Here is a 23,371-nt window from a genome sequence, read left to right as displayed (position 1 = left end):
GTTACCAGAGTCACTTGATTATGTTCAGTTCAGTTGCAAGTATTAACTACAGGCAGATTTGCAACCACTAGAGGGCAATAAAGGAGTGATTTATGTTGGAACTTCCGCTATGGGATTGTTTAATCCTACAGCTTGGCCTTTGTTAAGTTCTTTTTTACTTAGTAGCCGAGTCAGACATTGAGAGTTGAATCCTTCTCATTTGGCTGTCCCTAAGAGAGAGATTAAATCACATGGTACTAGGACTATACAGGTACTTATGGGGGAAGTGGAAAGATACATGGGTGACTCGTAGAGCAGTAGGAATTCCTACAGAGTAAGAGATAGTGTGCACGTGTCTTCTCAGCAGCTCTTCTTTGGGCTAATTGGTCCCTGTTTCTCTGCACTTGCAGATTGTTGATCTTTTACTCACCCATGGAGCTGATGTCAACATGGCAGACAAGCAGGGCCGCACTCCGCTGATGATGGCTGCTTCCGAAGGCCATCTAGGAACCGTGGACTTTCTGCTTGCACAAGGTTAGTCTTGGAATGCTAGAGCTGGCTGGCCAGTGTCCATAATTACCTGGTGAACTCATGATTTCCAGCAATGGATCCCAGGAGATGCTAAGAACAGATATTAATCCAGTTGGTTGGAAAATGAAAGGCTATCTCCTCCCCTCTTGTATTCAGTGTAATGCTTTTAACTCTGATACTCTCTATTTCCTTATGACTTGAGGGATTTAAATGAAATTAACATATTCTAAATTCTCATTCAGATCAGTAGTCTCCAAACTTTGATTTTTTTAAAAATATATACTCAATAAATGTTCATCTTCCGGGGATTGTGTTCTGACTTTATCAATTCTTTTGTAAGCCTGCACAACTAATATTTTTCTTGAATTCAAAGGAGGCAAATGCCAGTGAAGACCCCTGCTGACTGTGGGATCCTATTTGGGGGATCAAGATTATTACCCTGTAGTAATAAATTCCTTTTGACACTTACCAACATCCACAAATTCCTGGTGAATGGGAAATAAGTTAAAGGAGATGATGATCACACCACCATCATAAAGCACGTCAGGCTCCTGTTGGTTGCTGTGACCTCTATCACCTGTGCATAACAGTGGCTGCTGATGGTGGACCTCTGTAGTAGAAAAAGCTCATCACTAGTGACTCTGCAGTGCCATCTAGTGGAGCTGGAGCATTTACTTGAAGCAAGAGACAGCGGCAGTCATTCCAATTAGCCTCCACTATTAGTAAACTGGACCCAAATGTCTGTAATTATATCCACAAGCACATGTACTTTCCTTCAAGGAAACCAACCTCCTGAAGAATTATGCCTAGGCCAGAGCAGCTGAGGGTAGTTTAATTAGGAAGAAATTAGGTTTCTTCTAAGATTTCAAACTACAGCTCAGTCAGAGACTTACTGGATCTTTAGCTGTATCCCTCAAGTAAGATTTTTTTCCACAGACTCAGACTCAAGGCTGGGTCAGAATCCGAGAGTTGCTCTTACAGGGTGTGAAGTGGCTCTTGCCTTCCCCATATAAGCTACCAAAGAAATTTGGCTTCATGCTCTCTCTCTTCATTCTGCTGGGGAAGCAAGGAGGAGGAAGGATGGGCCTAGATTCTCAAGATAAGATGTGTCCGGAGTAAATATTCCAGAACAAACCAAGTCCACTGAAAGAGGCAGGAACTCTTGAGCCACTGATAACCTTTAGATAGCTGCAAAGTACCTGTCATGTGCCAGTAGAGGCTCCATAGCCATAGATTCCAGGTATTTGTTCTCCCTTACCAGTGAAGACATTTTCATCTTTGGACTGTTTCATTTTTTTCCACACTTAGAGGCTTAATGAATTCCACAAAGATTTATTTAGGCTATGTTATTAGCAGAACACTATACTAGGAACTATGAGTGGTTCTGATTTTTTAAATTAATACACTATAACCTGTGCCCTCAAAGGGTCTATAATGTGGCAAGGAAGAGATGAAACAAAGATAAAGCCTTAAAAAGCGGAGAATCCTGAGTGCTCTGATACAGGCGTCCTTTGAGTTAGACTAGGACAGACTTTGAAATTCGAAGAGGAAAAATGTTTTGTATTTAGGGAGAAGAAGTAACATAGATGAAAGGCCAAAGAGGAATGACAGGTTTGGAGAAATATGCAAGCTGTCTAGTAAAGTGTAAGGGGACTACGGAAAATAAAATTGGAAAGGTATATGGAAATGGAAAAGGACCAAGTTAGAAGAATCTGGACTTAATTCTAAAGGAATCTGGGGAGGCTTTAAAAATTTTAAATAAGGAATTGATGGCAGAGTTGTGCTTTAAAAACAATCACTCTGGCAGTATGTGAACAGCAGATTTGACAAAGGAGCCAGGAGATCAGTTAGGAGGAAGCCATCGTAATGGAACATATGAGACATAACGAGGTCCTAACCCAAGGGCAGTATCTTTCAGCATAGAACAAAAAAGGGCTATGTGCAAGAGGTATTTTGGATATGAAGTCTGATTAGATGTAGGAAATAAGGATAGAACAGTTAAAGATAACTCCAGAGTTGTAAGACGGACATTTGGGAGAATTGTGATTTCATTAACTGCATGAGAAAGAAAAGAGAGAAGAGGAAGATTACAAATTGGATTTTGGAAGTATTTAACATATTATGGATTTGTTTCATATGTATGTCCTTTTAATTTCTTCTCTTTCCTTATCTTTGGAAAAATCAGTTCATCTGTAATGTACATCCAAAACTTTCTTATCCTACTTTTTCCTCCACTGGATACTTTGTCCAGGAAATTTATAGATGTTGCATCTGAGAAAACGCCTTGGATTCTGTTCCGTATTTAAACTTATTCCATATTAGAGTCAGTGTTTTAATTGCAAACTATACCATTACATAAATGGCTCTCATCAGGATTAAGGGATGGTCCCTTCCAGCTTTTCATCCTCCTGTGGGAAACCACAGACTCTAATGACCTCCAGAGATGCAAAGGTGACAGGCTAGATAACTGCTGAGTAAACCCTGAGCCTGCTGTGGCAGGTCCTAAGCTTGAGCTGACATCTGAATCCTGTCCAGCTGAGGGGGCAGCCAAGTGTCCCGGTGCAGTAAGTTGATCTCTGATGTAGTTAAATATGACATGCCTACTGTGTGAAAAGCGTTGTCTTAGGTACTCTGCTAGCAAGTAAATGATTCACTTCTTACCATTGAAGGCCTTACAGTCTGGGCCTTAAGAACCAAATGTATATTGGATTTTAGACTGAATACAAAACAGCATGTCAAGTATGCTCGATCCTTTCAAGTGAAAATAGAAATGTTGAAGGGAAACAGATCCAGAATATGAAAGGGTGGGTGGAGAATTTCAAAGTGGGGATGGAGTTATTGAATAAGGCTGAGTAGTTTAAACTCTGAATTTTTTGTTTATTTGTATTTGTTTTTTGTTTTTGTTTTTGTCTTTTTTTAGAGGCAAGGTCTCACTCCATCACCCAGGCTGGAGTGCAGTGGCCTGATCATAGCTCACCAAAGCCTGGAACCCCTGGGCTCAAGCGATCCTCCCATCTCATCCTCCCATCTCAGCCTTCCTAGTAGCTAAGACTACAGGCTCACACCACCACACCTGGCTAATTTTTTAGTTTTTTGTAGAGACAGTCTCACCATGTTGCCCAGGCTGGTCTCAGATTTCTGGCCTCAAGCAGTCCTCCCACCTCAGCCTCCAAAAGTGCTGGGATTATAGGTGTGAGTTACTGCACCCAGCCAAATATTTATTTTTTTAATTGACAAGTAAAAATGGTATATGCAGTTATGTATCACTTAACGAAGGGGAGATGTTCAGAGAAAGGCATTTCAAGAATTGTGTCCTTAGGTGATTTTGTCATTTGTAAACATCATAGAGTGCACTTACACAATCCTAGATGGTGTAGCCTACTACACACCTAGGCTGTATAGTATAGCCTGGTGCTCCTAGGCTACAAACCTGTACAGCGTATTAACTGCACTGAGTTACTGTAAACAGTTGTAACACAGTGGTATTTGTGTAGCTAAACATATCTAACCATAAAAAGGAACAGTATTTATGGTGTACAACATGATGTTTTGATGCAGGCTGTATATCCCTTATCTGAAATGCTTGGTTATATATCGCTTATCTGAAATGCTTCTGTTGGGATTTTATTTTTTGCATTTTGAAGTATTTGCATTATACTTACTGGTTGAGCATTTCTAATCCAAAAATGTGAAATCCAAAATGCTGCAATGAGTATTTCCTTTGAGTGTCATGTTGGTGCTCAAAAAGGTTCAGATTGTGGAGCATTTCTGAAATCAGATTTTCAGATTAGGGATACTCAAGCTGTATATGTATACATTGTGGAATGGCTAAATCAAGCCACTTAATGTGTGCATTACCTTACACACTTTTTTCTTCTGGTGAAAACGCTTAAAATGTACTTTCACAACAATTTTCAAGTATATATTGTTATTAACTATCACTATGACTATAGTTAACTATAGAGTAGATTCAGTGTACTAGTTAGTAACTAGTACCATAGATCTCTTGAACTTATTTCTTCTTTCTAAGTGAATTTTGTGTCTTTGACCAACATCTCTCCAATCCCCCCCCCCCCCATCTCCTAGTTTCTGGTAACCACCATTTTATTCTTTGATTCTATGAATTTAACTTTATTAGATTAAACTCTAGATTTCTTTCATGGCCTGGGCTCAGTGTCCTCTCGTGTTTATTTCCCCCACCTGGGGAGGGAGAAGGGGCCCTGGCATCGTGATCAATGACAAACATGTCCTGGGCTCCTATTTGATGAGACTGTCTCAAGGAGTTAGCACTATTATCAATGGAAGGCTTCTGCTCAGCTCAGAAAACGTTCACCGAGCTCTGGTGCAGTGAGGGCCGAGGCAGGTGGATCACTTGAGGTCAGGAGTTCAAGACCAGCCTGGCCAACATGGTGAACCCCATCTCTACTAAAAATACAAAAATTAGCCAGGCATGGTGGTGCATGCCTTTAATCCCAGCTACTTAGGAGGCTGAGGCAGGAGAATTGTCTGAACCTGGGAGGTGGAGGTTGCAGTGAGCCAAGATTGGGCCACTGCACTCCAGCCGGGCAACAGAGCAAGACTCCATCTCAAAAAAAAAAAAAAAAGCAGCAGCAGAAGAAAATGCTCATTGAGAATTTATTACATGCAAATAGTATACATAAAAATAAATAATGGAATAAGTTGACTTATGTTAAGCATACTTAAGATGAGGTAGCAGTGAACTGTGAGAAGCTTCTTAGAGGCAGGAGGATGGAGATAGTTCCTAGAGAATGAGAAGTGAGGCAAGTCATGGGGGAAGAAAAGCTCTTCCACACATGGAGCAGCATGACCAAGAGTGAGGATGCAGGAGGATTGACGGGAGATCCGAGAGGCAGTGAGCACATCCATTTGGCCAAAGTGGAGGATTCTCACAGGGGAATAATAAAACAGGTATAGAGAGTAATTAGGAATAGACTGTGGATGACCCTGAATACTCAGTAAAACGACTGGAATCTGTTTTATTGAAAGCTTATAGGATGAACTTTTAACAGTTGAGATACAACTGGCATACCAGCATCAGTCTTAAAATGGAAATAGTCCAGAAACGAGCAGTGTTCTTTGGAGGAGCATGCCCCTTCAGCGCACTTCCCCTCCTGCTGTGTGATTCCATGTCTCCTCAGCCCTGTGCTATCACTTGCCTTTGCAGGTGCCTCCATTGCTCTTATGGACAAAGAAGGATTGACAGCCCTCAGCTGGGCTTGTTTGAAGGGCCATCTCTCAGTAGTACGTTCTCTGGTGGATAACGGAGCTGCCACAGACCATGCTGACAAGAATGGCCGTACCCCACTGGATCTGGCAGCTTTCTATGGCGATGCTGAGGTGGTAAGTACCTTTAAACAAGCCTCAAGAGAGCAGAGAGAGGGGCTATTCTCCATCCATACTACCTGGGGTTGAAAGTGGAGTGATATATTGATGATTCCTGATACAGAGCTCTCAGATCTATACTTGCTAGAGAGCAAGAATATTCAAAATGCTATTAAAGATCAAGGATATAGCTAAGGCCTGAAATACCATGGCGGCATAGCCTGGGGTAGGCCAGCAGTTGAAAAAGGGCAGGCAGCAGCCAGAGCCCTCGGTGGAACAGTGCTGAGCCATTACGCCTGTCCTAACTTCTCTGCTTGATCCGTGTCCTAGGTCCAGTTCCTGGTAGATCATGGGGCCATGATCGAGCACGTTGACTACAGTGGAATGCGCCCTTTGGATAGGGCAGTGGGGTGCCGGAACACTTCTGTTGTTGTCACTCTTCTGAAGAAAGGAGCCAAGATAGGTAGGAGAAGGGAAGAGGATGTTGGCCATCTGTGCCCAGGGGCCAGACTGGTCCAGTGGTCTGGCTGCCCTGGGTATTTGGTGTGAGTGTATATAGTTCCCCCTCCTCCCTGGCCCAATTATTGTCCAAGTGAACAGAGAGGCTCTTGGCCCAGGGAAAGCGCCATCTGAGCCATGGTCTGCAGTCCCCTGTGTCCAGAACCACGTGGTTCTCTACCATGTCCCTTGTAGCCTTAGCCAGGAGGCTGCTCTGGCCTTAAGCACCTCTCAGCACTGCCTCTGTTCCAGCCCCACTCTGTCAGCATCCTGGATCTCTGCACTGCCGTGAGCCTTTGCTTTCCCTTGCTCTGAATGTGCTTCAGACTCAAGTCCCTGCTGCCGCTGTCCCAGCTGCTCCCCAAGCCCACAGACCTATAGACGAGGGTTGGCTGATATGCTGGCTTTGTGCTGCCTGCCTCTCACTGCTGCTTTTTCCTTCTTTTTTTTTTTTTTTCACCTTCATCCATTTTTTTTTCCTCTCCTACAACTTTTTGTTTTCTCCTTTCTTTGAAGGTTGTCAGACGTTACCGAGTCGCCCACGAGGTATATTTCACCGCTGTCAGCATCAGGCGTGGTCTGATGGCTTGGTCAGCTTTGCCTTCTCCTCTTTGGTTTAGCCTGCATGAGTTCCCTACACCTCTGATCTTTTAATTTACTTCACCTTAAAAGAAGATTTTTTTTAATGACTGTTGTAGAGAATAACTTGAACTTTTGATAACTAACCTTGAAAAGCATAGTTTGTAAATAATTCAGGCATTTGTAAACTAATCAATTTAACCTTTTCTTTCTTTTTGTGGGTAAAGTCATCCTCAGTAATGTTGGTTTGTTTCACATCTGATTGACATTCGAACTGTGCTCCTGCTTCAAAGTGAATCCCAGGGAGTCCTAGTTGGTACTTATCATTTAAGGGAAACTTTAGAGTTATCAGTGGTTTCCCTTCTGCAAAGTACATATTTTAAAGTTAAGAGGCTAAACATCTGGGGGTTTTGAGTCCCAAATCCAAAATAAATTACCCTTTTTGGACTTTTCAAATCCTGTGGTAATGTTTAATATAAATCCTTTCTCCCAATTTCCTTATTTAAAATAATTCCAAACTGAGCCATTGCTTGCCCACATGCAGCACGCAGGCTTTGCTGCCCTCGCGTGGGGCAGGCTCACATGGTTCCAGTATTCTTATTTTAAGGTGAATACAAATCCAATGCAGCTTCTTGGCAGTGGGAGTTACTAAAATACTCCCAGGTCTAAAAGATGAGGTACTAATTGTGGAGCAAGTTGTTCTCTCAGCAGAAATTCCCCTAGGGTATTTTTTTCACCTAGCTTCCTACCACCCTTACATTGTATGAGTTTTTTACCCATCATGCATCCTGTACACTACAGGTCCAGCCACATGGGCGATGGCCACCTCCAAGCCAGACATCATGATCATCCTGTTGAGCAAGCTGATGGAAGAGGGGGACATGTTTTATAAGGTGAGGGGAGGGAGGGACACAGTTTTTTCAGAACAGCCACTGACTGTTTTCCATGTGTAGAATCTTACAAAGTCTTGATAATTCTCATCCTTTGCATAGAGGCAAAGGGAAACTACTGTTCCTCAGTGATGGCCTCATATGTTGGGGATCCTGGGGTTCTGCCTTACCAAGAGAGCAAGAGTAGCCTATAGTTGCCTGCAGCTGATCAACCTAAAGCCCTGGTTTCACCTGGTCACTCACCTGTGGTTTTGTCGATTTTTACATGGAATCTGTTAGGTAGGATCTGGAAACTCATGAGACAACTCAAACTAAAATTATGTAGTATAGCTATTTCCAGTATGTTGATCCTAGCTTTCATATGTCATAATATATACATAGATTAAAATGTATATAGTAACAGTAGCTTATCAGCATCCTTGAATAAGATAAGGAAACCAAGACAAATAGCAATTATAAGATTTGTTTGAAATCATTCACTGAATGACAATAACAAAAACTGTGGAGGCTTTTTGTACTCACAGTCTAAGCTGAAGGCTACATACCCTGACACAAATGAATTCCTTGGTCTATTACATGTCAAAGTCATCGCACTGGATCAGCTGGATTACCCTGTCCCGAAGCTTCATACAAATCCAACCCAGTTTTTGGCAGCAGTCATCACTGACACTTCCCCAGGACTAAAAGATAAGGAGAAATAGTTGTGAAGCATATTATTCTCACCTGTGTCAGGAGTGTACAAGTTCCTAGGAGCAGAATTCTATCTTCTAAGTACCCTTTGAATGAGTCATGGTAATCTAGGACTCTCAGGCTTTCAGGAAGCTTAAGCCCTGGCCTAACCTTGATTTTACGTGACTTCATAGAAGGTCCTCATTACCCTAGATGTCATATTTATGGACTTCACAATGGCATTACTCTCAGATTATGTCCTGGTTATAGCATAACTTCTGGTATTCTGAGGCGAGGAGTCCTCTTAATGAAAATATGCGGTGCCATTATTGTTCCCCTCAGAATTCTACCTTGAAAGACTCCAAATCTCTCCTTAGTGAATGGTGCTAAGGGAAAAGTAAAAGACTGGGATCCCTGTGGAGTTGTAACTATAGAGAAGGAATAGAGTGGATAAAGATCAGCTAAAGGGGTGGGAGATGCCGCCTGCATCTTTCTGGTCTCAGCTTATAGATTTTCAGATACAAAGTGGAAGAAAAGTTCAAGGTCGCTGTGGCCAGATCTCTAAATTGGTCATAGATTTACTTCCTCTTGGATAATCCCTCCTGCAACATCAGATGGAATCACAAACTCTAAACTTCACTTTTCTGCTGCCACCCTACTCCATGCCTTTCCAAAAATGGGGAACACTGATTGGTATTATTTTATGCCATGAGATTAGGGAAGCAACTGCTAGACTGCTTTAGCTCCCACATCCTTCATGAGGAAGAGAGTGACTTCTAGAGAGCCAGCCAGGTGGAGCGTCAGACCAAAAAAACAGTTCTCCAGACAAGCCAGAAATTAAGGAGGAAGTAATAACTTTGGAGTGCTTGGGGCTAGGAAGTCATATGTGTTATAGAGAGCAAAGGAACTTTGAAATGAGCATGGTCAGCCTCTTTGGAATCCAGTTGGGAAGTCAGGGTCCAGGGCCTTGCATTTGCCAAGGCTTTGCCTCCCTGGCTTGTATCTTGGGTATCCCCTCAACCTTGCCTTTCCTGCCAGGTGAGTTTCCTATAGAAAAGACTAGACCCTTCTGCCCTCACCATCAGGGCCAGAACTCCTCTCTAGGCTGGCATTTGGGAGGGTTAGCCCTTAGTAACAGCTGCTGAGAAGAGGAAGGGAGTGGGGACCACACTTCCTCAGCTGTTCAGCAGACCAACTGTGTGTTTCGCCATCTTGTGCTCCCATTAGAAAGGTAAAGTAAAGGAAGCTGCCCAGCGCTACCAGTACGCCCTGAAGAAGTTCCCTAGAGAAGGGTTCGGTGAGGACTTGAAAACTTTCCGGGAACTAAAGGTGTCTCTCCTCCTCAACCTCTCTCGGTGTCGCAGGAAAATGAACGTAAGTCCCTGTCACCCCAACTCCTTTCTGCAATCCTGGTAGCTAATAGCCAGTGTCACTCACTAGCTTTTACCAGGCCCCTGAAATCCTCCTCTGCCCCATTTGGAACTTGGTTGTCCTTCACAGAGCACTGACATTTGCAATTTGAAAGAAATCAAGTCTAAGTACAATCTGTATCTCAAACTGTAAAGAAATTAATGCTGCGAGTACTTTGCAGCTTTCTGAATGTTCATAATTTCACTGAAAGTGATGAGAATACCATCTTTCCCACCCCCATACCACCAAGTCAGTGTTCTGGTCTTTGGGAAAATGTGAGAGCAGTGGTCACTAGAATTCCAGTTGCAATTAGATGTGAATTGTAGTCATTACTCTCAGGTATATTCCCTTATCATTTGAAGAAGGGCTAAGAAGAGGGCTCGGACCATGGTCTTGAAGGTTTAATTTCTGAGGCTATTGAACTTTTCGCCTCTTTCCTCATCTTTGTATCCGAGCATGCTATGTCCCTTCTTGTCCTAGGGGGAATCTCAGAACTCCCCCTGGACCTTTATCGTCTCCCTGGTAAGCCGTGGTCCTTCCTGCCTACCTTGCAGACCCATCTCACATGTCCCCAGACACTGCTCCCTCAGCCACTGCCCTTTAACATAAAGACACTCCAAGCCAAGAACCCTCTCTCAGGTTTTGGAAATAGCTAAGATTGTGTCAGGAGTCTCTGACATCCACCTGCCAGAGGTCTCACAGTTCCTCAGGAGATAAAAATAATCCAAGCCAAACAGATGTATTGATCAATTAAAAACTCAGCTGGACAGAAGCAAGATTTGAACCTCATGGCCAGGGATCTTCCAGAAAGATTTGTGTGTGTAACCTTTAGATCATCCATTCCAGACCCTAAACCCTGACACTGGAAGGAGCCTGAGTTAAACCTGACTGTCTCAGAGAACACAGCCATGACCTTCAGAGGCAGAGTTAAACCTGACTGTCTCAGAGAACACAGCCATGACCTTCAGAGGCAGAGTTAAACCTGACTGTCTCAGAGAACACGGCCATGGCCCTCAGAGGCAGAGTTGCTCCAGGGTGCTGAGGGAAGTGGGGATGTGGAAGAGGCCCCCCAACCCCGGGAAGGGAGAAGGTGGCGGTCTCGGGAGACAGGTTTTCATGCTCATGGGGTCTCCTGTGAAATGAAAGGAACAGCACCAAGGCCTCCCCTGCACCAGCCGATGAGGATGAGGCAAAGCTCAGAAGTTGCTGCCAACCCACTGATCTCTTTTCCCTACCAAATAATAGACTTTTTTTAAATGCCCTCATATTTTTAGGAATAATGATGGTCCCAAAAGAACAAATAAAAGGGTAAGGCTGGAAGCAGAGCAGGGATAGAGGGTGACCCATAAAAGCTGAAATTCTTTCTAGCTCCACATTTGTTCAGAAGCGGTTGTTAATCACCTCCTGGGCCAATACTGTGCCAAACACCAGACGTCTGTCTTCTTAGGTAGAGGATTTCCCATCAACTTTTAAAAAATTTTTTTACCTATGCCCCAGGACCTTTGTTCTGCCCAAGGCCTTGTTTTCTGCCTTAGGACTCATGACTATAACCAGAGGCTACCATGCTATACTGTGGCTTTGACACTAAAAGAAGGGGAAAGCCTTCTCTTTTAGCTTAGTATTTAAGGGAATACTAAAAACCACAGGCTGCCTAGTCGGCGTTGTTCCCCACCCCACCCCCCAGTCTCTGTTTCCAGGGGTTCTCAGGAATGACATCCCTGTGAGCGTGTTCCTCTAGGGAGAGCGCAGACCTCAGTCACAGCCAGGGTCTTCTCTTGTTTTGTTTTATTTTTAATTTTAAGTGTTTCCTAAGTAAGGAGCCAGTTAAGAAAAGGAACAGATCAGAGAAGCCTCTGTGAAATAGAAAGAAAACGGTAATTAATGAGCACCTACTATGTGCTGGGAACTGTGCAGGGCTTTTAAATACTGTATCACACTTGATCCTACCTCTGGGGTAGGTATGGATGAGAAAATACACCATACACTTGGGGGTTATGAAGCTGGTCAGAGAATTGAACCCAGGTCTGTCTGACACCCCCTCTCCGTCTAGTCTCTGTAGTCAGTGCAGTTTCCTTTACAGACGTCATCCTCCCGGACTTTACAGGACACCTTCTCACCTGTCCCTTAGAAAGCCACAGTGTAGTGTGTGTAGCAGGAAGGTGTGGGGCTCAGACCAGGGTCCACGCGAAATGTGGACATGTGTGCGTTTGCCTCCTACATGCATGGATAACTTCAGGAGCTTCACTGGAAAGGGTTGGTGTTTGGCTTCCGGGCTGAGAACTTTATTAGAAAGGCAAAAAGAGGGAAAATTAAAACTATTTTAATATTCTGGGCAGATAAAGTCCAGTGAGCAGTCGCAGGGCTACACAGGACAAAGGCAGAAGGAACTTTCAGTCCACAGGCCCCGCGGCTTGAGCCATGTCAGGCACGTCTAGCGTCCCAGGCGTTCCATCCATGAATGTCAAAAAATGTACAAATAATTTGTTTTATTCCCAAGTTGTCTATTTTTTATATCTCATCAATGACTCATTTGCACACCTATTGTAATGACAGGATTTTGGAATGGCGGAGGAATTTGCTACTAAGGCCCTGGAGCTGAAACCGAAATCTTATGAAGCTTACTATGCGAGAGCAAGGGCAAAACGCAGCAGCAGGTGAGGAGAGAGAGAGAGGGTGAAAGCAAGAGGTCTCTTTTCTGAAAATTTGGCCAAGGCAGCGTCGGCCACCCTGGGGCATATGTACCCAAATACATCTCTGTCCTTGAGAACTGTCAGGGCCAAGCTTTGGGGATGACTCCCATAGTACAGCCCTCAGCTCGAGATCAGCAAATCTGCTGGGCTGTGGAGGCCACGAGTGTTTCACTTCGGGAGAAAAACACTTTTTCACTGGAGAATGGCAGCTTCTTCCAAGAAGCCTCTGCCGTATCTCAGGCATTTTTCAACCCCCAGAGCAGCTAGCATAAAGAGACAACGGCGACTTAAAGAAATCACTTAAGCAGAGCACCCCACCCCCTCTTTAGAGGGAAAGTAGGATGGTTCACTTAACATCACAGGTTCCTCTTCCTTCTCCCATAGGCGTTTGAGGAATCCCAGATTAGTTAGTCTTCCCTCTGGGGCTCTCCTCAAGTCTGATGGCATCAGACCCCTTTCCACCTAAACCATCACCCACCACACACACACAGTCAGGAGGTCCTTGCTGCCAGGATGGAGAGGACCCAAGAGAACACCATTCCACATTCCTAGTGCCCATCTGCTTTAGTTTGGCCACTGGGCAGAAAAGCTCCCAGAATAACCTAGAACCTGCCATCAGTGATCTTTGTGTAACTTGTCACTGTCTCTTATGCCTCCTGCCCTCCTCCCCAGCTGCATGGGAAAGAACTGCTTCAGGTTCACTGCTATGACCAGGGGCATATGATCCTGAAAATCACACCCAGGTTGAGGCTGGTGATGGTGGTGGCAGTGATCGCACTCTTACCTAGCTGGGGCAACGAAGTCCTCACAGAAACCTGACTCAAATTCTCCTTCCCTCTGGATAGTTCCTTTTTCACAAGGCCAGTTGCCCCTGTCAGGTGATATTAGTAGAGAAGATGGGAATGTCTCTGACAGTTCATTTCTTCATTTGTAAATTAGAGTCTCCTTGGAGTCAGCTCAGCTCCAGCCCCGAGTGACCTAGTCAGCAAGCCTAATGCGTGCCCCACTTTGATAGAGCAAATGGAGACACAGCAATTCTGAGAGATGAGGGTTAGAAAGGGCAGAGGACAGGGTTCTTGCCTAGAGTAGAACAGGCCTGAAATTTGGAGCTAAAATATTGAGAATATAAAGAAAAATTTCTGCTGGATCAGCAAGATTTTTAAATATGTAGTTTTTTTTGTTCCTAAGCTACTTGACAGTGACCCTGTAAATGACAACCCCACCCAACTCTCATACTGCCTGGTGTGTGTTTGGGCACCAAAACAACTTCCCGAAGGGCCTGGCTGGACTGACATAATGGGGCATTTCTCCACTATTCCCAGAGAGGCCAGAAGGAAGATGGAGGCCGAATGGGTTAGGGAATCATTCGGACTCTTCCAGAATGAGTCTTCCTGTTTCCTTCCCTATAAATCCAACTAAACCGAAATACCCCAGACTCCCACAGACGCCACCACAGCTCTCTGAGATAGTGACCATGTTCTCAGCTCTTGGTGATTTCTCTGGATTCAGAATAACTCCAGTTCCTGTGTTCACATTTTGTCAAGCAGACAGTTCGCAGCAGCCTTAGAGGACCTGAACGAGGCCATCAAGCTGTGTCCCAACAACCGTGAGATCCAGAGACTTCTGCTGAGAGTGGAAGAAGAGTGTAGACAGATGCAGCAGCCACAGCAGCCACCGCCGCCACCGCAGCCTCAGCAGCAGTTGCCGGAAGAAGCAGAACCTGAGCCACAGCATGAAGACATATACTCTGTACAGGATATATTCGAGGAGGAGTACCTGGAACAGGATGTTGAAAATGTTTCCATTGGCCTCCAGACAGAGGCCCGGCCCAGCCAGGGGCTCCCGGTCATCCAGAGCCCACCCTCCTCTCCCCCGCATCGGGACTCAGCCTACATCTCCAGCTCACCTCTTGGCTCTCATCAGGTTTTTGACTTCCGGTCCAGTAGTTCTGTAGGCTCTCCCACTAGACAGACCTATCAGTCCACCTCACCTGCCCTTTCTCCAACTCATCAGAACTCACATTACAGGCCTAGCCCACCACACACTTCCCCAGCTCATCAGGGAGGATCTTACCGTTTCAGCCCCCCTCCTGTGGGAGGACAGGGCAAAGAATACCCAAGCCCTCCCCCTTCCCCTCTCCGGAGAGGCCCTCAGTATCGGGCCAGCCCTCCAGCTGAAAGTATGAGTGTCTATAGATCCCAGTCTGGTTCACCCGTGCGCTATCAGCAGGAAACAAACGTCAGTCAGCTTCCTGGCAGACCCAAATCTCCATTATCCAAAATGGCCCAGCGGCCCTACCAGATGCCTCAGCTCCCTGTGGCAGTTCCCCAGCAAGGGCTCAGGCTACAGCCTGCCAAGGCCCAGATTGTGAGAAGTAACCAGCCCAGCCCAGCCGTCCATTCAAGCACCGTCATCCCCACAGGAGCCTATGGCCAAGTAGCCCATTCAATGGCCAGTAAATACCAGTCTTCACAAGGAGACATAGGAGTCAGCCAGAGCCGGTTGGTTTATCAAGGGTCAATTGGGGGAATCGTAGGGGATGGGAGGCCGGTGCAGCATGTCCAAGCCAGCCTGAGTGCAGGCGCCATCTGTCAGCATGGAGGATTGACCAAAGAGGATCTTCCACAGCGACCTTCCTCAGCATACCGGGGTGGCGTGAGATACAGCCAGACACCACAGATCGGACGCAGCCAGTCAGCATCCTATTACCCAGTCTGTCACTCAAAACTAGATCTGGAGCGCTCCTCCAGCCAACTAGGTTCCCCTGATGTGTCGCATTTAATCAGAAGACCTATCAGTGTCAACCCTAACGAAATCAAACCGCACCCGCCAACTCCCAGGCCGTTGCTGCATTCCCAAAGTGTAGGCCTTCGCTTCTCTCCATCTAGCAATAGTATCTCCTCCACCTCCAACCTAACTCCGACCTTCCGACCATCTTCTTCCATCCAGCAAATGGAGATCCCACTGAAACCTGCATATGAGAGGTCATGTGACGAGCTGTCGCCAGTGTCTCCAACTCAAGGAGGTTACCCCAGTGAGCCCACCCGATCCAGGACCACACCATTCATGGGGATCATAGATAAAACAGCACGGACTCAGCAGTACCCCCACCTCCACCAGCAGAATCGGACCTGGGCAGTGTCATCTGTGGACACTGTCCTCAGTCCCACGTCTCCAGGCAACCTGCCTCAGCCTGAGTCCTTCAGTCCACCATCATCCATCAGCAACATTGCCTTTTATAACAAAACCAACAATGCACAGAATGGCCATTTGCTGGAGGACGATTATTACAGCCCCCATGGGATGCTGGCTAACGGGTCTCGCGGAGACCTCTTGGAGCGAGTCAGCCAGGCCTCCTCCTATCCCGATGTGAAGGTAGCTCGGACTCTACCTGTGGCTCAGGCATACCAGGACAACCTGTACAGGCAGCTGTCCCGAGACTCTCGGCAAGGGCAGACATCCCCTATCAAACCAAAGAGACCGTTTGTGGAGTCTAATGTTTAAAAGACGTTTTGTTGGAGTGAGACCCATATGTTTTCACTGCACATTTTCAGGCTTGGTTTCCACATTTGAGGTAGTTCTCTGGCTTAATTTCTCATGTAGTTTCTGTGTGGTGTTCAGAGGTGGCAGCCCACATGCTGAAATCCTTTGCATGCAGCCGACTGGGAAGCGGCCTCCCGGGAGCCAGGACTTCAGTTTCTCTTGTCTGTGCCCAGCCACATGCTCTCTCCCTCTCTTCAGATGCCAACGAGGATATTTTCGTGCCGTGTGCTTTAACCCAGGGAGATCAGACACACTGGTCAGCTTTTTCCAGGAGACAATCGCTTTCACTGATGTTCTTGTTGTGTAATTGTCTTTTTCCTTTCTTAAAAAATAAGGTGTTCTTGTTCGTTTTCTTCTAGAAACTTTAGAAAGAGTGCGATGCCCCTTTGCCTTTGCATTCTTAGCCAGTGTCACCCACACAGCCAGCCGCAGCGCATTCTCATGCTGTGGCCCCTCCCCAGACCGCCAGCGCCCTGCAGCCACCAGGTCTACAGTGTGCATTAGGATTATTGCTGGTCTTCCTAGGGGGTAAAAGGATCAGAGAGAGAAGAATTAAGTGCTAAATTGGAAGAAAACCCCAATATAATTATGTAAAATGTCACTACATTGATTTTCCAAGAGGCATTGTAGGAACATGTCAAAAACAGCCAGCCCTTTAAATATTGCAGTCAGCCAAGGAAATTAGATGAGAATTGTAGCTATTAAGAGAATTCACTGAGAGTTATTCTCTAGATTTTTAGCCGACAATTAACCACTAAAAGCTGCTGCTTTTCCAGGGTGGGGGAGGGAATGAATACATAGAAAAACAAAAAAGATTGTTCTGGATTCTCAGTGAAAGGCTATAGGAAGTCTGTTCTGGAGACATCTACTTTTTAGATCCTGGTACATCACTGAGTGTCGTACTCCACTAAAAGGAAACTCTAACCGAAGGCTGGCTGGTGTGACAATCCCGCTAGCTGGATCTTCACCTACAGCCAGATTTTGTTCTAGTGGCCCTCTTTCTGTAAACCCAGATGGTGTCATACAGAAATCGTTTCTTTCAGAAGCAGATTGGAATCTCTTGGGACCATGAGACTGAGTCCCAATATTTCCACCCAGGGTCATGCCCATTGTTGTCTACTTCCATTTTGAGATCTATAGTTTGATTATCTATTATTACAGGAACTGTTTCTTTTCTTTTTCTAGGAGTATTTATGAGAGTGTGATATTTTAAAGTCAGATGCAGCAAAAACTGTTTCAGGGTGAAGAAAGACCCCTTTCAGCCCTGTTTTGTAGCCCTGGGTGGGGGCATGAGATAGACAGCAAGCTTCTGATCTGGTCACTGTACACATCTTCTAGGTCTCGTGGTCATTTGGTAGGCTGACCTTTGAGTGAGCGAGGCCACTATTGAGTGGATAGCAAGAACATTGGAACCAAAGCCTCGGCGCAGGCCTGGCACTGGCTGTACATCAGCTCTTACAACTAAACAACTCAACTAAGCAACTGAAACGAAACAAAGGAGCATTCGTTCTCTGTTATTAGGAATCATTCTGCTCTGTTAGGGAAAGGCTACAGGAAGGGCAGTTTCCTGAATAAAAATCTGGCTGTGACCAGTCCCATGTGTCTGGTAAGTAAGTAAGTAAGTAAGTGCCCTTTGAAGGGATCATTAAGACACAGGGAGCATGAACCTGAGATCAGAAGCATTTCTTTACTAATTTAGATTCTGCGAAATAGACGGACCTCTCCACCCCCAAACCTAAAACAGGCCAGGACTTGTCTCTGTGCTGAAAGCAAATAGCGGGACTAACTCAAGCCCCAGCCTCTTTCCACCCTCCCTGATACCTAAGGACTGCTTTCTCAGCTAGACCAGGGTGGGCATCAGCGACACCTTCTCAGCTAGACCAGGGTAGGCATCAGCGTCCTCTCTCCATCTCTGTACCCCTCTCTCTCACATCAGGAAGATGAAATGTGTAGCTCTAGTGGCAACCTCTAGCCAGGAGCTCAGTGGCCTCTCAGATTGCTTTTTGGCCAGGTCTCAGCACTGCTGGCATCTTTACATCTTACTCTTTACAACTGCCTCTCGCTGAAGAGCCACTGCATTTTGAAGAATTTCTCAGTGTCTGTTAGAAAAGTGCTCCTGCTCATTTGGAACGCCACACACCACCCGCACTCACCTGTCCAGGCGAATGAGCAGGTCCTGTAGCTTTACGAATATGCCGCTGATGCCGCTTCTCCCCAGGGTCTCTCAGTTTTCCAGGACAAAAAGGAGATTTAGGGCTTATACCCTATGGGCAAAACACCTAAAATGTCAACAGTCAAAATGCCATTCTTTTTGGCCATCATAAGAGGGAGTAGGTATCACTGCTGCATGCCAGTCGTTTTTGACTAGAATATGCCAACCAGAGCTTGTTGGGGCAGGAGACGTTTTTCCTTACAAGCAGACTGCCTGTGCCCTGTGCCCTGTTTGCTACTTCACTGCCATGGAATGATCCGAGTACTGTATTTCAGAGCTGCCCCTTCCCCAGCAGCAAACACTCGCTGAGTCCATGTCTGGCTTCAGGTGGGAGGAAATGTTTCAGATGAAACTTACTCAATTCATACCACCCTGAAATGGAGGACAGAGGTGACAAACTTCAGTTTAATAGGTTTCTCACCAAGTTGTATGTTCCATTGGCCCAGGATTCTTGCACTAATGGGTTTCTATCACATCATGTCTATAAATGGGTGCACTTTACTGTTTGAATTTGTAACTGAAGTACTGGATATTTAAGTGTGAGTAATGTCTTCATTAGAAAATAGCAGAACCGCTCTTGTCTTTTAGTGTATTTTTCAAGAAAAAAGGAAAGGAAAGACATCAAGCAGTGGATCACAACATTTATAGCACAAGAAATAACTTGTATATAAGCATCAAAAAGATTAAGAATTTTTTAATATGAAAAATATTTGCAGTGATTTTAAAGTGCTTTTCCAGCAATGTTCTTAGGGACTCCTGAGACACGGTTACTTTATCTACTGGATCAGTAAGGCACACAATTAACAATTAACAATTAATGTTTATTTACAAAGTAAAGGGAAAACCTGTGTAACATGAGAATTTGGCATGACAAAATGGAGACCATTTTGTATCTGCTGTTGTATCTTGTCCGGGTTGCAGACGTGCACTATTAAAGTCCCAAGTTAATAGAGCACAAACCCTTCTCGCTCCTCCCCCATATGCCCCTCTTTTTAGATGTGTATAACTTAAACTCGATGGCTCAGGAAAATTCCACTAATTAGAATCATGTACAGTACCCCAGGTCGTTGTCCAGATATACAAGTTTGCTAATGTAGTTAAGCCTGGATTATTAAACACTTTTCCTAAATTATTGTAAACAGAACAGCTTAGAGAAAGGTATTCTCAGTCCTTATATTGTATAGTAGTTTATGAGCCCCTCTCTAAATATTGGTATTTTTATATTCCAGAGATGTACCCAATAGAAAAAATTAAAAATTAATCAGTATCTAATTTAATATCCATAAGTATTTTTCCTTAGATTTTAGTCACGTACAGTGGGCTATGTGGATGTCACTTGTGCTTCACCATAGTTTACCACTAGGTGTCACTGTGGCTCTGCACTGCGCTTGTTTTGTAGCAAAGAACAGCGGCATCCCCTCGGGAGAGAGGAGCTGCTTCCAGGGCAACAGGCAAGCGGGCTCAGAGGTTCAGGAGAAGGCAACAGAGGCCTAGAAGGGGTCTTCGTGCATCTGTGCCAGTTGTGCAAGACGAACTCTTTGAACACTACATGCTTTGGACTTCAGCCAGGCACAGGCTGGAAGAAGGTTGACCAGAGCTCCCTTGCTCTGGTAGAGGGATGGGTACGTGGAGAAGCCCCTTCTTCCCCATGAGCCTCCCTCCTCTCAGTTCCTCTCAGCCTCCAGCTTTTATAACTCCAGAAGCGTCACAGTTGGGTGGTTTGATTCAGAGAGAGTTATTTTTCTACTGCAGAAATGCCTTGGACAAAACCAGTGCTCACTGAATCTTTGCCACAAAATGGAACAGGCTATCCCAGGGGGCAAGAGGTGCCCGCCCCTGTGCCCAGCCTCCTCTTGATGCTCCCAGTGCCCAGCAGCCTCGCACACCCTGCCTGTCTGTTCCTGGGCTGCCCATTTCTCAAGAAACCGACCTGCAAAGGCAGCCGGCTGCTGCCTTCACACCGAGGGCTGTGCGGTCCTGCTGCTTGCTCACTGGGAGGTGCAGCTCTTTCTCCTCTTCCTCTAGGAATTCCAGACCGACCATCTACCATGACTAACAACAATGAACAAAGGGCTTAGGGGCAAGAGCTACCTGCAAAGACGTGTCATGGAACCCTTCACCATGCAATGCCTTGAACTCAGCTCTGGCTGCTCCCAAGAAAAGGTGGCTGGCTGGGGGCCTGGACAGAAGCACAATGGGGCTGGTGGAGCCACTGTGCAGAGCTACTTGAATAATCACTGGGTTTTCATCAACTCCTTTTGTCATACAGACCACTCAAGGGCTGAAGTGTTGGTAACCTTCATTTCGGTGTCCAAAGCCTCACAGCAGGTGAGCCACCCTGAGATGCTTGTGGCCACGTGGTGGCCACAGTCAGAGCTTTGAAAGTCAGTACCAAATGAACGCATAATTGGACACCAAAAATCAAGTGTTACTTTCATGTTTCCTCACCCCATCATCTCATTGCCTCCTGCTGACTCTGATACCGACGCTGAGCTGACTTGCCAGGCTGCCGCTGGATGCGTAGAGATCAGGCCAGCGCCGCGCTCATTTTTCCAGATAGACCTACTCTGTGGAATGGAAGTGCCCTAGCTGCTTTGTTTTTGTAGCACTTGCTGGCTGGATTTTTCTTTTGCTAATCGCTAACCAGAAAGTCTGGTTAGAGGGGGCTCAACTCAATCCCTTTGGTCCCCAGAGCCAGACAAGAGTTAATTCTGGAAATTTCAGTACTTGAATGTACCTGCCTTATTGCATACCAATTTACTGGGGGGGGGGGGGGAAAGTTAAGAGATGCCGGCTCCAGATCTCCACTTCATTCACAGGTGATTTTGGAAATCCTGTAAGTTACACTTCCTGTTCTGGTTTTGTTTTGTTTTTTGTTTCCTTTGGCTGATTCCTGCTGAGTGAGGCCAGTTCCTCATCAGGCTCAGGGCAGGTGCCTTTTCAGGCGTGGCCTCCTTTCCATCTAGCACAGCATCTTTGTCTCTGTTCTGTCTCCTCCAAATCCAAGATGATTTTAATTAGTACAGACATGTACAGTCTACAATTAAAGAGTGATTTGTACTAATATGATTTTGATTCTTCCTCCTCTTTGCTGTCCTTTCAAGACACTTGCTGGAAAAAGCTTTAATGCACTTAGTTTTCCTTTAGGTTTTCTATGACTCAGATGTAAAGGACTTTCTCTGTACAGTATATTATCCAATGCATGTTTGTTCTCTCTCCTGATATATTGAACACCACACAGTTGTGAAGCCGTGCAGTGGGGATGCCCCACACCCCACAGAGGCATCTACCCCTGTGTATAAGGAAAGACATTTTCCTTTGCTGTACTTGCTTGAGCAGTTTTATTGTCTGTACATGTGAGCTGTGTGAGATAGATGTGAAAAGTTCAAATGAATGCATTTTCCTGCCCCATGTATACAGATTGTCATCTGTACAATGAACTGTATGTATGAAAGCAAATGTACTTATTTATAAATGGCTAACACTTGGAAAACCATGGTGTTGTGATGCTTTTCTCCTTCCATTACAGCCTCTTCAGGGAGCTGGCTTTTAAGCTTACCCTCCTGAGGATGCAGTGATGGGGGCACCCTCCCTCAGGAGGAATTGGGCAGGTTAGGGCTAAGGCCAAATTCCCGATGATTTGCTTGGTCTCTTGTGGGACATTCAGAGCCACCCCTTTGTGCACTTATTTGCTCGGTCACGTTATTGAGCACCTCCTCTCCTCAGAGTTGGACACTGTGGTAGGCCCTCAAGAGAGCTGTGGACAAGAGACGCCGTTCTAAGGAGCTGTCAGCACAGGCTTGTGACATTTGTTGAGAAAGGGGGGCTTTTTCTTCATTGGAAGAGGTTTCTCTCTAGCTATACCCAGGGAGCACTGAGCTCTTGTTTCATTTTGTAGCTGAAGCTGCACCCAATCCAGCCACCCTACCAAAGCCAAGGCTGAGGTGGGCTGCCAGCTTGAGTGGCTGTGTTTAGAGGCTGCATGCTGAGAGGGTAGCGAGCAGAGGGCACAGCTCCCACTGCAGACCTAAGGGCTTCGTCACAACTGGAGGCCCACTGCTTCCAGGGGCTTTGTCTTTTCATCCGAAATCTGGTCGAACTCCAGTCCTCACCATATAGAGAGCTAGGCAGCTGCATTGTGAATGGAAAAGTGGCAGGTTTCCTGCAACTGGCTGGAGACTCAATACCTCCTAAAAGGGAGTGGGGAAGGGGGGGAGCAGCACTGAGCCTGCAGCCTTTCCTGTTTAACTGCTACCTCTGTGTTTACTTCAGGGACAAGCGAGGAGGGAGACCACTTCCTCTTGACATCAGATTTGTGCTAAACAAACATTCCTGCTGTGCATACCTGCATTTCCCAAAGCCTAGGGAAGCAGACAAACTCCAGGCAACACACAGCCCAGCCTAGACGCCACAATTGCCTTCAAAGAGAAGAGGGGACTCTGGCAGCAGCCACCTGCTCAATCTCAAAACCATTCCTGGGCTGCTCCAGTTATTTCATTAAAAAATGGGTAAGTCGGGGCCGGGTGCGGTGGCTCACGCCTGTAATCCCAGCACTTTGGGAGGCTGAGGCGGGCGGATCACAAGGTCAGGAGATCAAGACCATCCTGGCTAACACGGTGAAACCCCGTCTGTACTAAACAAAATACAAAAAATTAGGCGGGCGTGGTGGCAGTCACCTGTAGTCCCAGCTACTCGGGAGGCTGAGGCAAGAGAATGGCATGAACCCAGGAGGCAGAGCTTGCAGTGAGCCGAGATCATGCCACTGTACTCCAGCCTGGGTGACAGAGCGAGGGTCCATCTCAAAAAAAAAAAAAAAAGTCATTGGCAAAACCCCAGCTTTTTAATTTATATTTTATATATTTTTTCTTTCTATTTTTTTTTTTTTTTTTGAGACAGAGTCTCTGTCACCCAGGCTAGAGTGCAATGGCGTGAGCCCGGCTCACTGCAACCTCCTCCTCCCAGGTTCAAACAATTTTCCTGCCTCAGCCTCCCTAGTAGCTGGAATTACAGGCACCCGCCACCATGCC

General features: G+C 45.8%; 1 protein-coding gene and 1 long non-coding RNA gene across 13 annotated transcripts in view; one reads left to right on the top strand and one right to left on the bottom strand.

The window, feature by feature from the left end:
• LOC129533493 (uncharacterized) overlaps positions 1-8,656 on the bottom strand; it is a 33,421-nt gene extending 24,765 nt beyond the window's left edge. Inside the window, exons 1-2 of the long non-coding RNA XR_008679761.2 lie at positions 8,544-8,656; positions 410-600 (exon numbers count right to left, since the gene is read on the bottom strand). This is a non-coding gene — a long non-coding RNA (uncharacterized lncRNA). The remainder of the gene's footprint in view (positions 1-409; positions 601-8,543) is intronic.
• The window catches only part of TANC2 (tetratricopeptide repeat, ankyrin repeat and coiled-coil containing 2), a 473,014-nt gene extending 451,177 nt beyond the window's left edge, over positions 1-21,837 (top strand). For 5 of the 12 annotated variants that reach the window (XM_055386905.2, XM_055386900.2, XM_055386899.2 and 2 more), the window contains 8 exons: positions 390-513; positions 5,696-5,871; positions 6,184-6,316; positions 6,868-6,897; positions 7,732-7,823; positions 9,717-9,863; positions 12,453-12,553; positions 14,134-21,837. In XM_055386905.2, the coding sequence (XP_055242880.2) occupies positions 390-513; positions 5,696-5,871; positions 6,184-6,316; positions 6,868-6,897; positions 7,732-7,823; positions 9,717-9,863; positions 12,453-12,553; positions 14,134-16,093 (2,763 nt within the window). In that variant the 3' untranslated portion in view covers positions 16,094-21,837. The remainder of the gene's footprint in view (positions 1-389; positions 514-5,695; positions 5,872-6,183; positions 6,317-6,867; positions 6,898-7,731; positions 7,824-9,716; positions 9,864-12,452; positions 12,554-14,133) is intronic. The other 7 variants (XM_055386907.2, XM_055386902.2, XM_019028168.4 and 4 more) reach the window with 3 other exon arrangements.
• The last annotated feature ends 1,534 nt before the right edge of the window (positions 21,838-23,371 follow it).

The sequence above is a fragment of the Gorilla gorilla genome, chromosome 4 (genome assembly GCF_029281585.2).
Source record: "Gorilla gorilla gorilla isolate KB3781 chromosome 4, NHGRI_mGorGor1-v2.1_pri, whole genome shotgun sequence".
In the NCBI taxonomy this organism is placed as follows: Eukaryota; Metazoa; Chordata; class Mammalia; order Primates; family Hominidae; genus Gorilla; species Gorilla gorilla.
Note: the sequence above shows the minus strand (reverse complement) of the source record. Positions and strands in the feature narration are given on the sequence as shown.